This window comes from Dendropsophus ebraccatus, chromosome 9 (assembly GCF_027789765.1).
Source record: "Dendropsophus ebraccatus isolate aDenEbr1 chromosome 9, aDenEbr1.pat, whole genome shotgun sequence".
Taxonomy (NCBI): domain Eukaryota; kingdom Metazoa; phylum Chordata; class Amphibia; order Anura; family Hylidae; genus Dendropsophus; species Dendropsophus ebraccatus.
Window position 1 is genome coordinate 89,476,148 of NC_091462.1, and position 16,548 is coordinate 89,492,695.

Sequence of the window (16,548 nt, forward strand, 5' to 3'; positions counted from 1 at the left end):
CATGGTTAGTCTATTATCATTATTACTATTTGTCATTATTAGGGGTCTCAGCAGAGACCTGGATGTGTATATTTAGGTATACAGCCTCTACAGGATGTGTATACACAGGGTCATATAGGAATACATGTGTATAACTATATGGGGGGTGGATAGGTGTATATGACTATATGGGGGGGATGGATTGGGGTGCATTACTATACAGGAGGTACATAGGGGTAGAAGTGTATGACTATATGGGGGTGGGGGGTGGATCGGGGTGTATTACTATACAGGAGGTACATAGGGATGGGGGTACAGAACTATACATGGGAATACACAGGGATAGGGGTGTATGACTATACAGGGGGCACATAGGGATGGGGGTGTATGACTATACAGGGGGCACATAGGGATAGGGGTGTAGGACTATACAGGGGGCACATAGGGATAGGGGTGTATGACTATACAGGGGGCACATAGGGATAGGGGTGTATGACTATAGGGGGAGGGGCAGATAGGGGTGTATGACTATACAGGGGGGCGGACAGGGGTGTATGACTATATGGGGGGGGGGGTAGGGGTGTATGACTATACAGGGGGGCGGACAGGGGTGTATGACTATGGGCGCTCGGACGGGACTGGTCCGGGAGGGGGGACCAGCACAGTCCCATCCGAGCGCCCCCCCCCCCCCCCCCCCCCCCCCCACACACACACACACACGGCCGGCGCTGCACACGTTGTCCTGTGTGTGCAGGGAGGTGGCCATGTCTGTACTCCCCTCAGTGAGCAGGGACGCCGGACCGGACGGGTGGTGGGCGCATGGACGGTGCGGCAGGACGGGGCCTCAGAGAGGGTGGACAGGTGCGCGCACAGGGCGGGGAGGGTCGGTTGGACCAGACGGACAATCATTTTCCATTATACCACTGACATCATCTGTTGGTGGTTGTTCTGGAGAGCCCCATACACTTTGGATTGATGGCTGAATGTGCCATGAGTCACACTTACAGTTTATCTATTGCAGATTTATCTCTTTTATTCTCCAAGCCAACACACTCAGACAGCAAGCAGTCACGCCACCATTCCTTAGTACATGTAGAACGTGTCTCTAGGCTGATGCAGCACATCCACCATAAACTGACTCCCATGCATCAACAGTCTCTCTGACAATAATTGGAAAGCTGAGTTGCCATTGGTCATTATGGGCAATAAAGAACTGTAAGACTGTGCGATCTTCCCAGTGGGTTTAGACCCCACAGATATTGGAGCAACTCCAAAGGAAATGCCTAACAAAATCTGCAATAATGCACTTCATCGCAGATTTAGAGGGATTTATCAAGATCAACGTCTTGTTCCAATCTTTAAAAAATCCACCAGCACAGTGGCACCTTGAATGTATAGGTGCAGGCTACCTTAGCTTACTGCAGGCGTCCATCTCAGCAAACATTATGGTGTAAGTACCACTGATCACTCATGCCCTACTGATACAATGTGGCATTTTCTCCAGCTGTCCTGCCCAGGCATGTTGGGGGTTGTAGTACTTTTTCACCAAACCTGGAGAACCACAGGTAGCAGAACACTACACATCCCCAAACTGTGGCTCTCTGACTGGTGCAATACTACTCGCTACAGCAAGAGGGCGACATATTGGAGGGCTGAGCTCTAGGACGAAACAAACCCACGTGCAGCAGCTGTCAATACAGCGGCGCGTCCTGGTGACGTCAGAAGGAGGCGCCGGTGACCACGTGTCTTCTGTGTAGCGCTCTGTGTGTCCCCGTCCTGCTGCAGGGATGAGCTCCGAGGGGCAGAAGGGTAAGAAGAGAGCGAAGGCGCAGTATGTGGGCAATGCCAAGCGGCACCGGGGAGGCCGGCAGCTGGAGGTGGGCATGCAGGGCATCCTCATCACCTGCAACATGAGCGAGAGGAAGTGCGTGGGGGAAGCCTACAGCCTGCTCAATGAGTATGGAGACCTGCTCTATGGCGCCGAGAAGGTAGGTTCATGGATATGTATCTGTAGTCATAGGTAACTAGTGATGATTACTGCCATGTACGTGATGCTAGGAGCATTGGTGCTCAGATCGCCCCAGCTGCTGCAGAACTACAACTCCCAGTATACTATGACACCTGCTGCGTGCATTATGGGAAGTGTACTACTGAAACAATTGGATAGCAGGGGTGGTGGTGATCACTGCTGTACACCAGGGGGCAGCACACTATTACTGATCGGCTGTGGTAGTGATCACTGCTGTACACCAGGGGGCAGCGCACTATTACTGATATCAGCTGTGGTAGTGATCACTGCTGTACACCAGGGGGCAGCACACTATTACTGATCGGCTGTGGTAGTGATCACTGCTGTACACCAGGGGGCAGCGCACTATTACTGATCGGCTGTGGTAGTGATCACTGCTGTACACCAGGGGGCAGCGCACTATTACTGATCGGCTGTGGTAGTGATCACTGCTGTACACCAGGGGGCAGCGCACTATTACTGATCGGCTGTGGTAGTGATCAATGCTGTACACCAGGGGGCAGCACACTATTACTGATCGGCTGTGGTAGTGATCACTGCTGTACAACCAGGGGGCAGCGCACTATTACTGATATCAGCTGTGGTAGTGATCACTGCTGTACACCAGGGGGCAGCGCACTATTACTGATCGGCTGTGGTAGTGATCACTGCTGTACACCAGGGAGCAGCGCACTATTACTGATCGGCTGTGGTAGTGATCACTGCTGTACACCAGGGGGCAGCGCACTATTACTGATATCCGCTGTGGTAGTGATCAGCTGTGTACACCAGAGGGCAGCGCACTATTACTGATCGGCTGTGGTAGTGATCACTGCTGTACACCAGGGGGCAGCACACTATTACTGATCGGCTGTGGTAGTGATCACTGCTGTACACCAGGGGGCAGCGCACTATTACTGATCGGCTGTGGTAGTGATCAATGCTGTACACCAGAGGGCAGCGCACTATTACTGATCGGCTGTGGTAGTGATCACTGCTGTACACCAGGGGGCAGCGCACTATTACTGATCGGCTGTGGTAGTGATCACTGCTGTACACCAGGGGGCAGCACACTATTACTGATCGGCTGTGGTAGTGATCACTGCTGTACACCAGGGGGCAGCGCACTATTACTGATCGGCTGTGGTAGTGATCACTGCTGTACACCAGGGGGCAGCGCACTATTACTGATATCAGCTGTGGTAGTGATCAGCTGTGTACACCAGAGGGCAGCGCACTATTACTGATATCAGCTGTGGTAGTGATCACTGCTGTACACCAGGGGGCAGCGCACTATTACTGAGATCAGCTGTGGTAGTGATCAGCTGTGTACACCAGAGGGCAGCGCACTATTACTGATATTAGTTGTGATCACTGCTGTACACCTAAGGGCAGCACACTATTACTGATATTAGCTGTGGTGATGATCACTGCTGTACACCAGAGGGGCAGCACACTATTACGGTATGTGCACACTAAGGAATTCTTGTGGATAACTTGCCACAGCTTCTGCCATTTATCCCTGTGTGCTCCCGCTTCACTCTCCGCCCCCATCCTATAGATTTCATTCTATGGTTAGGCAGATTCCACCGTCCCCCCAAAGAGTGGGCCTGGCATCGGAATCTGCTGCAAGTTATCCACGAGAATTCCTTAGTGTGCACATACCCTTAGGCTCCGTTCACATGGAGTAAAACTGGTGGAATTTTGCGGCGAAAGAATTGACATGTCCATTCTTCCGCGCGGAGAGAGGAAGGGCGTGAGCCTCCAATAGACTGCTAGTATGACACAGAGGCCGGCAGGATTTTGCGGTGAAGAATTCTGCCAATTTTATTTTGTGTAAACGGAGACTTACTGTTATTAGCTGTGGTAGTGATAACTGCTGTACACCAGAGGGCAGCACACTATTATTTTTATAGCTGTGGTGGCGATCAGAGGTCAGCATACTATTATAGAAACATAGAAGATTGTCGGCAGAAAAAGACCACTGGGTCCATCTAGTCTGCCCTTTTAGTATTTCCCTTCTTATTATCTGAGGATAGGATATATGTATACACCAGGCATGTTTCAATTCTATTATTGTAGATTTACCAACCACATCTGCTGGAAGTTTCTTCTAAGCATCAACTACTCTTTCAGTAAAATAATATTTTCTCACGTTGCTTCTGATCTTTCCCCCAACTAACCTCTCACTGTGTCCTCTTGTTACTGATATTAGCTGTGGCACACCAGAGAGCAGCACACTATTATTAGGGTGGGTTCACACTTTTTGCGGCCTGTTTTTTTTTTTTTTTTTTTTTTTTTTTTTTTTTTTATTATTATTATTATTATTATTATTTCTTTTTGCAAAAAATGGATGCACAAAACGTATAAAAACGATTCCTTTTTTTTTTTTTTTTTTTTTTTTTTTAGCGTACACAAAATCTTGATCAAAATGGATTGCATGCAATTTCATCCGTTTTTTTTCATCCATTTCACTGCAAAAACGTAGTGTGGCTTTAGCCTTAGCTGTGCTGGAGATCACTGCTGTACACCAGAGGGCAGCACACCATTAGAGTATGTGCACACTAAGGAAAACACCGAGGACTTGCGGCAAATTCCGACGCCCGTCCCCACGTGCTCCCACTTTAGTCTATGGCACAGGCAGAGAGTGAATTATACTGTACCACAGTATCACAGTATCAGTACACGGCCTAAACCTGATGCCTTTGGTCCCTGAATTATAATACATGTGCTTGTTGGATTAAACATTCCCTTCCTTCCTCCATTTACAGCTATGTGACAAAGAGGACAAGCTGTCAGGCAGTGAAGAGGAAAATGACGATGATGCTGAAGCCGCTTTGAAGAAAGAAGTTGAGCAGATTCGTACATCAACTGAAAAGAATTTACGCAGATTTCAGTCAGTAGAAAGTGGGGCTAATAATGTCGTTTTTATCAGGACCCTTAATGTAGGTAAGTTGTCTCGTCTGACTTTGTATGTAGTTGTATGTGTTTGTAGCTGCTATCTGCAACATTACAGGGGTAGTTCAGCAAAAAAAATGGTGCCAGAGATTTGTAATTTTTTTTTCTATCAAAAAAATCTTCAGTCTTCCAGCACTTATCAGCTGCTGTATGTCCTGCAGGAAATGGTGTATTCTTTGCAGTCTGACACAGTGCTCTCTGCTGCCACCTCTGTCCATGTCAGGAACTGCCCAGAGCAGCAGCAAACCTTCCCTGGTCTCGACTGGAAAAAATACACCATTTCCTGCAGGACATACAGGTCACTGCAACAAGTTCAGTTGTCAGTTCAGTCTGTTCGGTCTCCCACAGGCTGCACAGACAACTAAAAAGTAACATATATGCAAAAGTGACTGCAGATGACAGCAAAACGCTCCTGCCTGCTTCATGTTACATTGGCTGTAAAAGACATTGGGGGGCAATATCTCTTGGTAACATTGACCCATGCATGTTGTTTCAGAGCCCGAGAAGTTGGTTCACCACATCTTAAAAGATCTGTACACTACAAAGAAGAGGAAGACACGGGTCATCCTACGTATGTTACCGGTCACCGGTACTTGTAAAGCTTTCCCCGAGGATCTCAAGAAATATGCAGAGACATTCTTCCAGCCTTGGTTTAAAGCTCCCAATAAAGGAACCTTCCAGATTGTGTACAAGGCGAGAAATAACAATCACATGAACAGGGATGAGGTCATCAAGGAGCTGGCAGGTAAGATGGACGGACCATACTGTGAAGGGGACATGTCATTGTGTATTACATTAGAAATTATAGTATGTCTCCGCACATAACATAGTGAGGTGGAACACTGCAATGAAAATAATTAGGTACCTGCATATGCTGAATTTCTCCATTGATTTGAAAGCAAATCCATCGACCACATTTGATCATTAATGCATGATACATGACTTGTACTTCAATGCAATCCAATACAAAGTTAGTGAATGATAGAAGAATTTGTATACCAGTACTAGGGAGTTGACCCAATAGCCGAAAAATCTAACTGAATCTCCATTATGATGGTGGTAGTTCCCCTCATCATTGATCACTAGCGCTGCAGTTACTGTGGGGAGGGGGCAGTCCTGTCGCCTAATTGCAGCAGGGATGAGATGGACCTAGACTGAATCCCACAGGCTGCACTGTTTGAGATCTATCTATCTATCTATTTCCTATCACACACTCTAGTCCAGGGGTAAGGAACCGAGGCCCTCCAGCTGTTGCAAAACTACAACTCCAATCATGCCTGGACAGGCAAAGCTCTTTGGCTGTCCAGGCATGATTGGAGTTGTAGTTTTGCAACAGCTGGAGGGCCACGGTTCCTTACCCCTCTTCTAGTCCTTCCAGTCATATAGGTTTATATACTGACTTAAAAAAAATAAAAAAAATAATGAGGGGTATTCCCATTTCAATGAATATATGATATGCTGCTCTTTCCTTCCTATTCTTGACAGGTTTTTGTCTAGATTACTGACCACCACTCTGGTCTGGCGGGCATGGATATATAATATTAGTGTGTGTGTGTATATACATCTAAACCCTATATAGTCAGAGGGTGCGTGCACACTACAGAATGGCGCAGGATAACCCTTTGTGCATTCCGCAGCTGGCACCCGCCAGCGGACTGATGCGGGCGCGCGCGTCTCCGTCCGTGTCATAGACTCCATTCTATGCACGGGCAGGGTTCGCCCTCAGTCCAAAGAGTGAACATGTTTATTCTTTGGACTGATGCTTTGTTTAGCCGAAATACCATTCCGGGGTGCGTAAGAAACCGCAGGATTTTGGGAGTGATAACATATAGGCAAATCTTAAAAAGACTTTCCAGCTACTTTTAAAATGGCTCCATTCCTTTATTCCACATTTTTAAAACACCAGTGTGTTCCAGACTCCCTGGTTCTTATTCATGGTTCTGATATGCTTGTTCAATCTCATTCTCAAATTGCAATCCATAAAGCGTCTATGACAATGAAATGGCTTTCGTCGTGTTTTTCAAATAGACATTACTATAGAAAACCTGAATAAGGACCAGGGAGTGTGAAACACGTTGGTGTCACACACCACCACATCTAGACTCCTTTTACAGAGACTTTGGCTTGAAACATTTCCAGAAGGAACGAAACGTTGCCACATTCCCTTATTTTCTCTATTTATTTATTCATTGGATTTATGGAAAATATCACAATTTCTTTGTAAAAAAAAAAAAAATAAAATAAAAATCCTTTTACCCATATTGCATTACTACCAGAGTGCCATGGTTTTTCCTAGAAGGATACAGGCAGTCAGTCCGTGTCATTCTACATCTTAGTGGCTTTGAGTTTGCAGTCACACCAAGCAGTTTTTGAGCCAAAGCCAGTGGTGGATCCAGCAGGAAGCAGAAGTATAAGGCCTCCCTTTATAGTTCCCATTCCATTTTAATCCACTTTTTTTTATTTATTTATTTTTTATTTTTTTACCCTGAAATCCAGTATGTCGTTTTGGTGACTTGACACTGTTTGTTTTTCAGGAATAGTTGGGAATTTGAATCCAGAGAATAAAGTGGACCTGACTAACCCAGAGCACACCATTGTAGTGGAGATTATCAAGAATGTCTGCTGTCTGAGTGTGGTGAAGGACTACGCCCTGTTCAGGAAATATAACCTGCAGGAAGTGGTAAAAAGCATCGGGGAGGAAAAGCCACAGGACCCAGCAGGGGACGAGGGAAAGGAGAAAGCACAAGAGGAAAGCAAAGATGACTCTGCAGTGGGCTCTGATGCCTAAGAACCATGTACTTGTAGGGTCAAAGAACATCAGACATCTAAAGTTACTGATCATATCTCACTCTTGAGACACACTGCAATCCCGAGATACAGCCGGGGGGAGAGGGCAGCGCGTGCGCCTTAGCCTGCGAAACATCCAACTCATTTGCTCCATAGACTCTTAATGAAGTGAACGATTTGGATTCGATCGGCAAGTGACACGTTGCACACTCTCCTAAGCTGAGTCTCGAGATCGCAGCAAGTTTGAGGCGTGACACCCAAATATTCCAGATCCTGTGGATATCCTTGATTTTTATTAGTTACTTGGTGCTTATATAATATGTCTGGAAACTGGAGGCTATTTTTATGTTTTGTTTTTTTCACGTTGAGTGATGACAGGGAAGCCATTTTTGTCCCTTTTATAAAAATGTTTATACAAGTACGTATGAATTAGTTATTGGTGCAGAAAGAGTTGTACTTATTTTGGTTAGGTTTTCGATTTGTCACTATTGTGGCTTATGAAACAAGTCTATTAGTTTCCAATAGGAAATTATATACATTATATTTAAAGTACAAAAGAAAGGGTAGAATCACTCAGAAGAGTCACTTCTCATCTCACAGAGCACTACTGACATTACAGTGTGTAAATATATGGAGTGCCATCTAGTGGTTCATTTGTGGTCCCTCCTTTAGTTTAGAAGAACTTTCAACTCTCCTGATATGGTTGTTTTAGATACTTGTGTTAACTATGAAATAGCAATGCTTAAGCATCATACAGAGCTATGTTGTGCTGTTCCTCTGTAATTCCTCCTGGAAACATATGAACAAACTGGTTATTACCATTTCTCCTGTCAGTGGGATGTGTCCTCATACCAGTGATGGCTAACCTTGACACTCCAGCTGTTGCAAAACTACAATTCCCATCATGCCTGAACAACCAAAGATATGGCTTTGACTGCCCAGGCATGATGGGAGTTGTAGTTTTGCAACAGCTGGAGTGTCGAGGTTAGCCATCACTGCCTTATACAGTCACACATGGTCCAGGCATGATGGGATGGGAGTTGCAGTATTGCAACAGCTGGAGAACCAAGGTTCCCTATCACAGAGGAATGGAAAAGTGTAGAATTCTTGTTTTATGGAGAATACAAGGATTGACTAAAATGGAAATGTCAGGAGAGCAGACAGGACGTGTTTAGTACACTACAGTAATAAGGCCCCGATTTTTGTGTGGTGGACTTGTGCCTGTCTTTGCTGTTTTGCAGGCAGCAGTGAAGGACGTTCTTCTTTTAGATCAGAAGTAAAATGATCATTTCTTACCTTTTTAAGGCTCAGTTCACACATGGTAAAATAAAATTTAAATCCGAATGTAATTTTGAATGAAAACAAAACAATGTTTGAACAGATGGAAAAAAGGGGCTTTGGTTGGTTGTTTGTTTGTTTTCTTTTTTTTTTTTGCATAAGCAGAGTATGGTGATTATTTGGACGGTTACATCGGTTACAGTCATTATTCTATACTGTGTACACACTGCCGGCTGATTTACCATTGACTTTTCCATTGTTGTACTTAACCAATTTTTTATGGTATGTGAACATAGCCTAAAAATGTATTCCCTTGGGTTACAGAAGTGTGTAGGTTGTCTTCTGCTTATGACATCTCCTCTACAAAGGAAAGGTTTTCTCATTTTTGTAAATAAATCATTTTTATCTCCAACATTTTTTATTTCTTCTTTTTAAATTCACAGTTTAAGTAAAAAGGAGATGTAGACGACTGGCAGCAGCTATAACAGATCCTTTTTATTCTATAGTAAGGCCTCTTTCAAACATTCCATATTCCACGCAGAATGCCTGTAATGGAGTCTTCCCCCCCCCCCCCCACGGGCAGCATCTCTGATATGATGCTGGGAGCGGGGGAACTGTATGAATATGTGCCACGCTGTTATGGCAGAGCAGCTTGTCACATATTCATTCAGTTCCCCCGCTCCCAATATCAGAGATGCTGCCCGTGTGTGTGTGTGTGTGTGTGTGTGGGGGGGGGGGGGAACGCAACTCTGCTACAAGCATTTCACGTCCGTGTTCTGCGTGGAAGGTGTGAATGGAGCCTAACACTGATGGGACTTGGGCACTAAGTCTAACACTGGTACAGGGCACTATGGATATACCTTTTGGTCTTCACACTTTTTGTTGGATTTGAAATGTACATGGAATACCCCCTGCCGCACAAAACATTTTTTTCTCTCCTCATCTTCACGACGGCACCACAGGCGTTAACTCTACCCCCTAGGGACAGGAAAAAGCACAAACACGAGAGGTTAAAAGCCCCTCCCCTTCCCACAATCACCAGTGCTTTTTCCTGTCCCTAACAGGGCAGGCACGAGAGGTGGGGGATCCGTCGGGAAGATGAGAAGCCCCCATGAAGCAAGAAGACAAGCATTACCCCTCAGCTGGGTCGATAGAGGTTTGCCCTCCTTCCTCCCGGGAGCAGCTGTGGATCTTCGGATCCGGGGTGTCGGGATGGTCCAGTCATCTGGCCGTCCTGGTGTGCGGAGTCTGCAGGGGTCCCGCCCTCCGTGGTCGGCTCTCCGGGCGCAGGCAGACTCAAGATTGACCCGCCGCCAGGTAAGTAGCTACTGGCTTGCCTGGAGGTGAGTTCGGGGCCTACTTCCGGTGCGGCCGGGCGCGGTCACACCGGAAGCGGGGCGGCGGGTCACAGTGACGTCCTCACGTTACGTGGGGACATACTGACGTCACACCCGGAAGTAGTACTCCGGAAGCGCGAAATTCAAACCGCTGGGACAAGGTACATAAGAGGAGCGGGTCGTCCGATCTGATGAGGTCTGATCAGTCAGGATGGAGTCCTCTTCCTCCTCGGCAGCCGCTGCTGCACCTGATAAGTCTCCCAAAGTGTCCCATGCGGTGAGTGCTCATATATATATATATATATATATATATATATATATATATATATATCTTTCTTTGACTACTCTTTAGGGGGATTCTGTACTATTTGTATCACAAAAAAGATTCATGGACCAGCGTGTGCAGGTGAAGACATCAGACGTGTTTATTGGAGAGACCCATAAGAACATGGACACATCGATCACCTCTCACAGAAAGTCAACGCGTTTCTGGCGCATGCGCGCCCTTGATCACGACAATAGTGGGTAACATAGTGCACACATATATACACGTAGCCCAACCCCCCAAATGGGGAGATGGCTCACGTGTTAACAATAAAATGTCCTTAATAAGCATTCAATGTAACCAGGTGTACATACATTTTAAAAACATTGCTGTATATATTCACTCAAAAGACTGTACATGAATAATTGGGACTTGTGGAGTCTTAATAATATAGACTCCACAAGTCCCAATTATTCATGTACAGTCTTTTGAGTGAATATATACAGCAATGTTTTTAAAATGTATGTACACCTGGTTACATTGAATGCTTATTAAGGACATTTTATTGTTAACACGTGAGCCATCTCCCCATTTGGGGGGTTGGGCTACGTGTATATATGTGTGCACTATGTTACCCACTATTGTGATCAAGGGCGCGCATGCGCCAGAAACGCGTTGACTTTCTGTGAGAGGTGATCGATGTGTCCATGTTCTTATGGGTCTCTCCAATAAACACGTCTGATGTCTTCACCTGCACACGCTGGTCCATGAATCTTTTTTGGAATATTGGCAGCACATGCTTGAGTGCCGGACCGTGCGAGGCAGACTAGCGACCGAGGGGAGCTGGCGTTTTATATACTTCACTATTTGTATCACACCCTCTCCTACTCCTTATATTTTTGCACCGGGTGTTGCCCTTAGTGTATTAATATCCTTATACCTTTTAGGATAAGGATAAGGAATCGAAGGAGAAATCAAAAGCGGCCCCTACAAGGAGATATTACTTGTAACAACCGCCTATCATCTTCATATAAAAAGAACATTTGTTCCACATGCATTGGAGACATTGTTAAGGAGGACAGATCTTCATTTCTGGATGAAATTAGGAAGATGAAGGATGAAATAAAAACATCCATGCAGATTTCCGCCCCGACAGTAGTAACTCCTTCTCCACCTGTGATTCCTATTATCCCTCCAGTATTACCTAGTTCAATCTCCACTCCGCTTAACATAGCCCCGCCAGATCCAGCTGCGGCTAGTGTATCAGGAGAGTCTTCTAGATCTAAAAGACGTAAATCTTCGTCCCCAGAATCTGAACATGAGTCCGACCAGTTATCAGACTCTGTAATTATCTGTGAAGAGGAAGTTATCACAGAAGAACGTCTTAAAAGATATCTCTTTCCCACCTAGCGCACGGGACCCTTTATTGAAGCGGTTAGACAGGCCCTCGGTATGGAGGTTGTACAGGAGGACATTAATCCCAAGGACAAATTCTTTGCGGGACTCAGAGCAAGGGAAAAGACTGTGTTTCCCATTCATGAAACCCTTCAATCTTTGGTCCTAGATGAGTGGAAGGAACCAGAGAAAAGATTTGTTATTCCAGGGGAAATCAGGAAAAGACTTCCTTTTAAGGAAGAAGATATAGTAAAATGGGATGAAGCACCAAAGATTGATGCACAATTAGCCAAAGTGTCTAAAAAGATGGTGCTCTCCTTTGAGGACTCTTCACAATTAAAAGATCCCATGGATCGCAAGGCAGAAAGTTTACTGAAGAAGTCCTGGGATATAAGCTCCTTCTCCATTAATAATAATATAGCAGCTACAAGCGTGGCCCGCGCTATGCAGGTGTGGTTGGAACAGCTGGATGAAAATATTAAAAGGAATGATAAGGAAGATATCTCAAATTCTATTACTCTTCTAAAAGATGCGGCAGCTTTCTTAGCTGATTCTTCTGCTGAATCAGTGAGAGCAGCGGCCAGAGATGGGGATCTTACTACCGCTGCACGTCGTGCATTATGGTTGAAGGACTGGTCGGGGGATAATATATCTAAATCCAAATTATGTGGCATCCCTTTCGAGGGTAACTATGTATTTGGAACAGGTCTGGATAAAGTTTGCGAAAAAACTTCAGACAAAAAGAAGGCCTTACCGGAAGTTAAGCCTTCAAAAAAGAAAGAACCTTATAAGAGGCCTAGGTACCAGGATCAGACTATGAATAAGGGGAAAGCTGAAGGTCGTTGGAGCTATCAAAAAGGGGGCAAAAATAAAAATATTTTTTAACCCGCCAAGGCCTCTCAAGATAAACAATGACCAGGGCCCAGTTGGGGGGAGACTGGCCAGGTATGGAGAGACCTGGAGTTAAATAACTCAAAATCCTTGGATTTTGGACATTGTTCATTAAGGCTACAAGATAGAATTTTCCCAGCCTCCTCCCAAGAGATTTCTAATCTCCCGCCAATCCTCTCCTCACTTAAAATCGGAACTTATAAACAGCGTAAGAAAACTTATTCTTTCAGAAGTAGTAACGCCTGTCCCAGTGACGGAACTGAGGAAAGGACACTACTCCAACCTGTTTCTGGTGAAGAAACCAAACGGGTCCTACAGACTAATCATAAATTTGAAGCCTTTAAACAAGGCAGTGACGTACAAAAGATTCAAGATGGAATCTATAAAGACCACCACTCCTCTGATATCAAGAGACGCGGTGATGGCTTCGATCGACCTTACAGATGCGTACTACCACATTCCTATTCACGCATCATCTCAGCGCTACCTAAGATTTGCACTGAGGATGGACGGTAGGGTTCAACATTTTCAATTCAGAGCCCTTCCATTTGGGATCTCTTCAGCTCCCAGAATTTTTACAAGTGTCATGGGGGAGGTAGCCTCTTATTTACACTTAAAGGGTATAAGCATTGTCTGTTATCTGGATGACCTTCTTTTGATTGCAGATACCCCTCAAAAGCTTCTACAGAACCTAGAGGTGACATCAGACCTTCTAAGAAATCTGGGATGGCTTCTAAACGAGCAAAAATCTGACTTAATCCAAGCACACAAAAGGTATTTCTGGGGATCCTTTTGGATTCTTCCAAACAGATGTCTTTTCTCCCCACAGATAAGAAGTCTTCTTTAATAGACAAAGTTAATGACTTCAGACGGAAAAGATCCTGTAAAATTAGAGAGGCCATGTCGTTGATGGGATCATTCACAGCCTGCATCCCAGCTGTGCCCTGGTGCCAGGCACATTCCAGAGTTCTACAGAGTCAAATTCTGTCCTCCTGGAATCATCATAAGTCAGGTCTGGATAAACTAATGATTATCTCTCCACAGGTATTCAGGTCCCTCAACTGGTGGCAACACCCAGAAAATCTAGGGTGTCCACTGGAATCCAGCTCCCAAAATAACGATGACCACGGACGCAAGTTTGACGGGATGGGGAGAACAAGTACAGGGACGTCTCCTTCAGGGACTATGGTCTCCAGAGGAAAAACGACGATCATCAAATTACAGGGAATTGTTGGCAGTCCTGATGTCCTTGAAACAGGCAGAAGACAAGCTAAAACATTGTCATATACACATCCTCTCGGACAATGTAACAACAGTCGCACATCTTCGACACCAGGGCAGTGCGAAGAGAAATGCTCTACAGAACATCTCTGCCAAGATATTTCTGTGGGCAGAGGAAAACATTCTTTCCCTCAGTGCCACTCATCTCTGAGGCTCGGAAAACGTCGGGGCAGATTATCTGAGCAGGCACATAGTCCATCCAAGGGAGTGGTGCCTCAAGAACAAGACATTCCTACAGTTGACCAACTACAGTTGGTCAACCCCAGATAGATCTTTTTGCCACGGCTCAGAACAGGAAGACGCGAGACTTCTTCTCTCTAGATCCCAGAGATGGGGCACTGGGAATAGATGCACTAGCTCATCCTTGGAACTACAATCTGGAGTATGCCTTCCCTCCTATTCCTCTGATACCCAGAGTCCTACAGAAGATCTTGGGGGATCAGGCGTCAGTAATCTTGATTGTACCTTACTGGCCGAGGAGGTCTTGGTTCGGCCTACTTCAAAACCTCGCAGCAGAACCTCCGATCCAACTACCGCAGGAGCCGGACCTTTTATTTCAGGGCCCTCTTCTCCATCCAGATCTCCGGTCACTGAAGCTGTCAGCATGGATCCTGAGAGGTGCATGCTCAGGAGTAAAGGTCTGTCGGAAGAGGTAATAACTACCATTCAGAAAAGTCGCAAACCTGTTACAAACAAGATCTACTTAAAGATATGGAAGGTGTTTTTATCTTGGTGCCCAACTAAACCACCCTTTCCAGCTGACCCGAATATTACACTAATTCTAGAGTTTCTCCAAGCAGGTCTCTTTAAAGGTCTAAAACCAGCTACTCTAAGGGTCCAGGTTGCGGCTCTGTCAGCCATCTACGATTATCCCATCGCTGAACATAGATGGGTTAAAAGATTCCTTAGAAGCGCTCAGAGACAATCTCCTTCTATAAGAAATCTTCATCCACCCTGGGACCTCAACTCAGTTCTCGAAGGCCTTACCCAAGCACCCTTTGAACCCCTGGAAGAGGCCGATATTAAGCTACTTTCATACAAGACCGCATTTTTAGTAGCCATAGTGTCTGCTAGACGAGTAAGTGAACTACAGGCTCTTACTATCCGGGAGCCTTATTTCCTGATACAGGACGATAGGATTACGTTAAGAACAGATCCCAACTTCCTACCGAAGGTAGTATCATCCTTCTATCAGTCCCAGGATATAATCCTTCCGTCATTTTGTTCCTCTCCTAAAAATGACTTAGAATGTAAATTTCATACATTGGATGTAAGACGATCAATCATACAATACCTAGATGTATGCAGCACTTGGAGGAAAGAACAATCCTTGTTTATTCAGTTCCCAAGGAAAAATAAAGGCAAAAAGGTCTGAAAAAGCGTTTTAGCAGGATGGATCAGAAATGCTATAGAACAGTCCTACATTCTTCTGAATCTCACTTCTCCACTGAGAATAAGAGCCCATTCCACTAGAGCAGTATCCACCACCTGGGCAGAAAGGGCTTCAGCTTCGATTGATCAGATTTGCCGGGCAGCCACTTGGTCCTCTCCGCACACCTTCACGAAGCATTATAGACTGCAGCCTCAAAGGAATGAAGACCTCCCCTTCGGGAGAAAGGTTCTTCAGGCTGTGGTCCCACCCTAAGGTAAATGGTTGGCATTCTCCTGTGGTGCCGTCGTGAAGATGAGGAGAGAAAAAGGTATTAGTCTTACCGGTAAGACTGTTTCACCGAAATCTTCACAACGGCACCAACACCCCACCCTATACTGTGTATAAATTATATATATATAGTACTCACGTGGTGCCAAAGCTTGTTATAATACACTGGTGATTGTGGGAAGGGGAGGGGCTTTTAACCCCTCGTGTTTGTGCTTTTTCCTGTCCCTAGGGGGTAGAGTTAACTCCTGTGGTGCCGTCGTGAAGATTTCGGAGAAACAGTCTTACCAGTAAGACTAATACCTTTTTCATGGTCACTTTTACAGTCTAGGTTACTGGGACAATCCTATATAAGCAGGGACTGTTGTCTAGTAACACCCCATTGGAGAAACGGGTAGGTACAGTAAATGATGGATATCAATGAAGCTTGAAGAGGACCTGTCACCCCCCGTGCCGGGGTGACAGGCTCCCAACCCCCGTTACAGCCCCCTATACTCACCTGATCCTGCCGGGTCCCGGTTCCTGATCTGGAGATATGAGCCCCCGAAGCCCGGCGCGCGCGCTCACAGGAGAGTCCGACGCTCATAGAGAATGAATGGGGAGTCCGATGCTCGCTCATTCTCTATGGGCATCGGACTCTCCTGTGAGCACGCGCGCCGGGCTTCGGGCGCTCATATTTCCATGACCCGACCGGATCAGGAAGCGGGATCAG

General features: G+C 45.7%; 1 protein-coding gene across 2 annotated transcripts in view; it reads left to right on the forward strand.

Annotated features, from left to right (window-relative positions):
• Positions 1-9,422, forward strand: part of THUMPD1 (THUMP domain containing 1) — a 31,507-nt gene extending 22,085 nt beyond the window's left edge. The window contains exons 1-4 of one of the 2 annotated variants that reach the window (XM_069983807.1): positions 1,706-1,967; positions 4,759-4,936; positions 5,442-5,690; positions 7,480-9,422. In XM_069983807.1, the coding sequence (XP_069839908.1) occupies positions 1,767-1,967; positions 4,759-4,936; positions 5,442-5,690; positions 7,480-7,733 (882 nt within the window). In that variant the 5' untranslated portion in view covers positions 1,706-1,766 and the 3' untranslated portion in view covers positions 7,734-9,422. Of the gene's footprint in view, positions 1-1,705; positions 1,968-4,758; positions 4,937-5,441; positions 5,691-7,479 lie in introns of those variants that run through there. The other variant, XM_069983808.1, reaches the window with a different exon arrangement.
• The last annotated feature ends 7,126 nt before the right edge of the window (positions 9,423-16,548 follow it).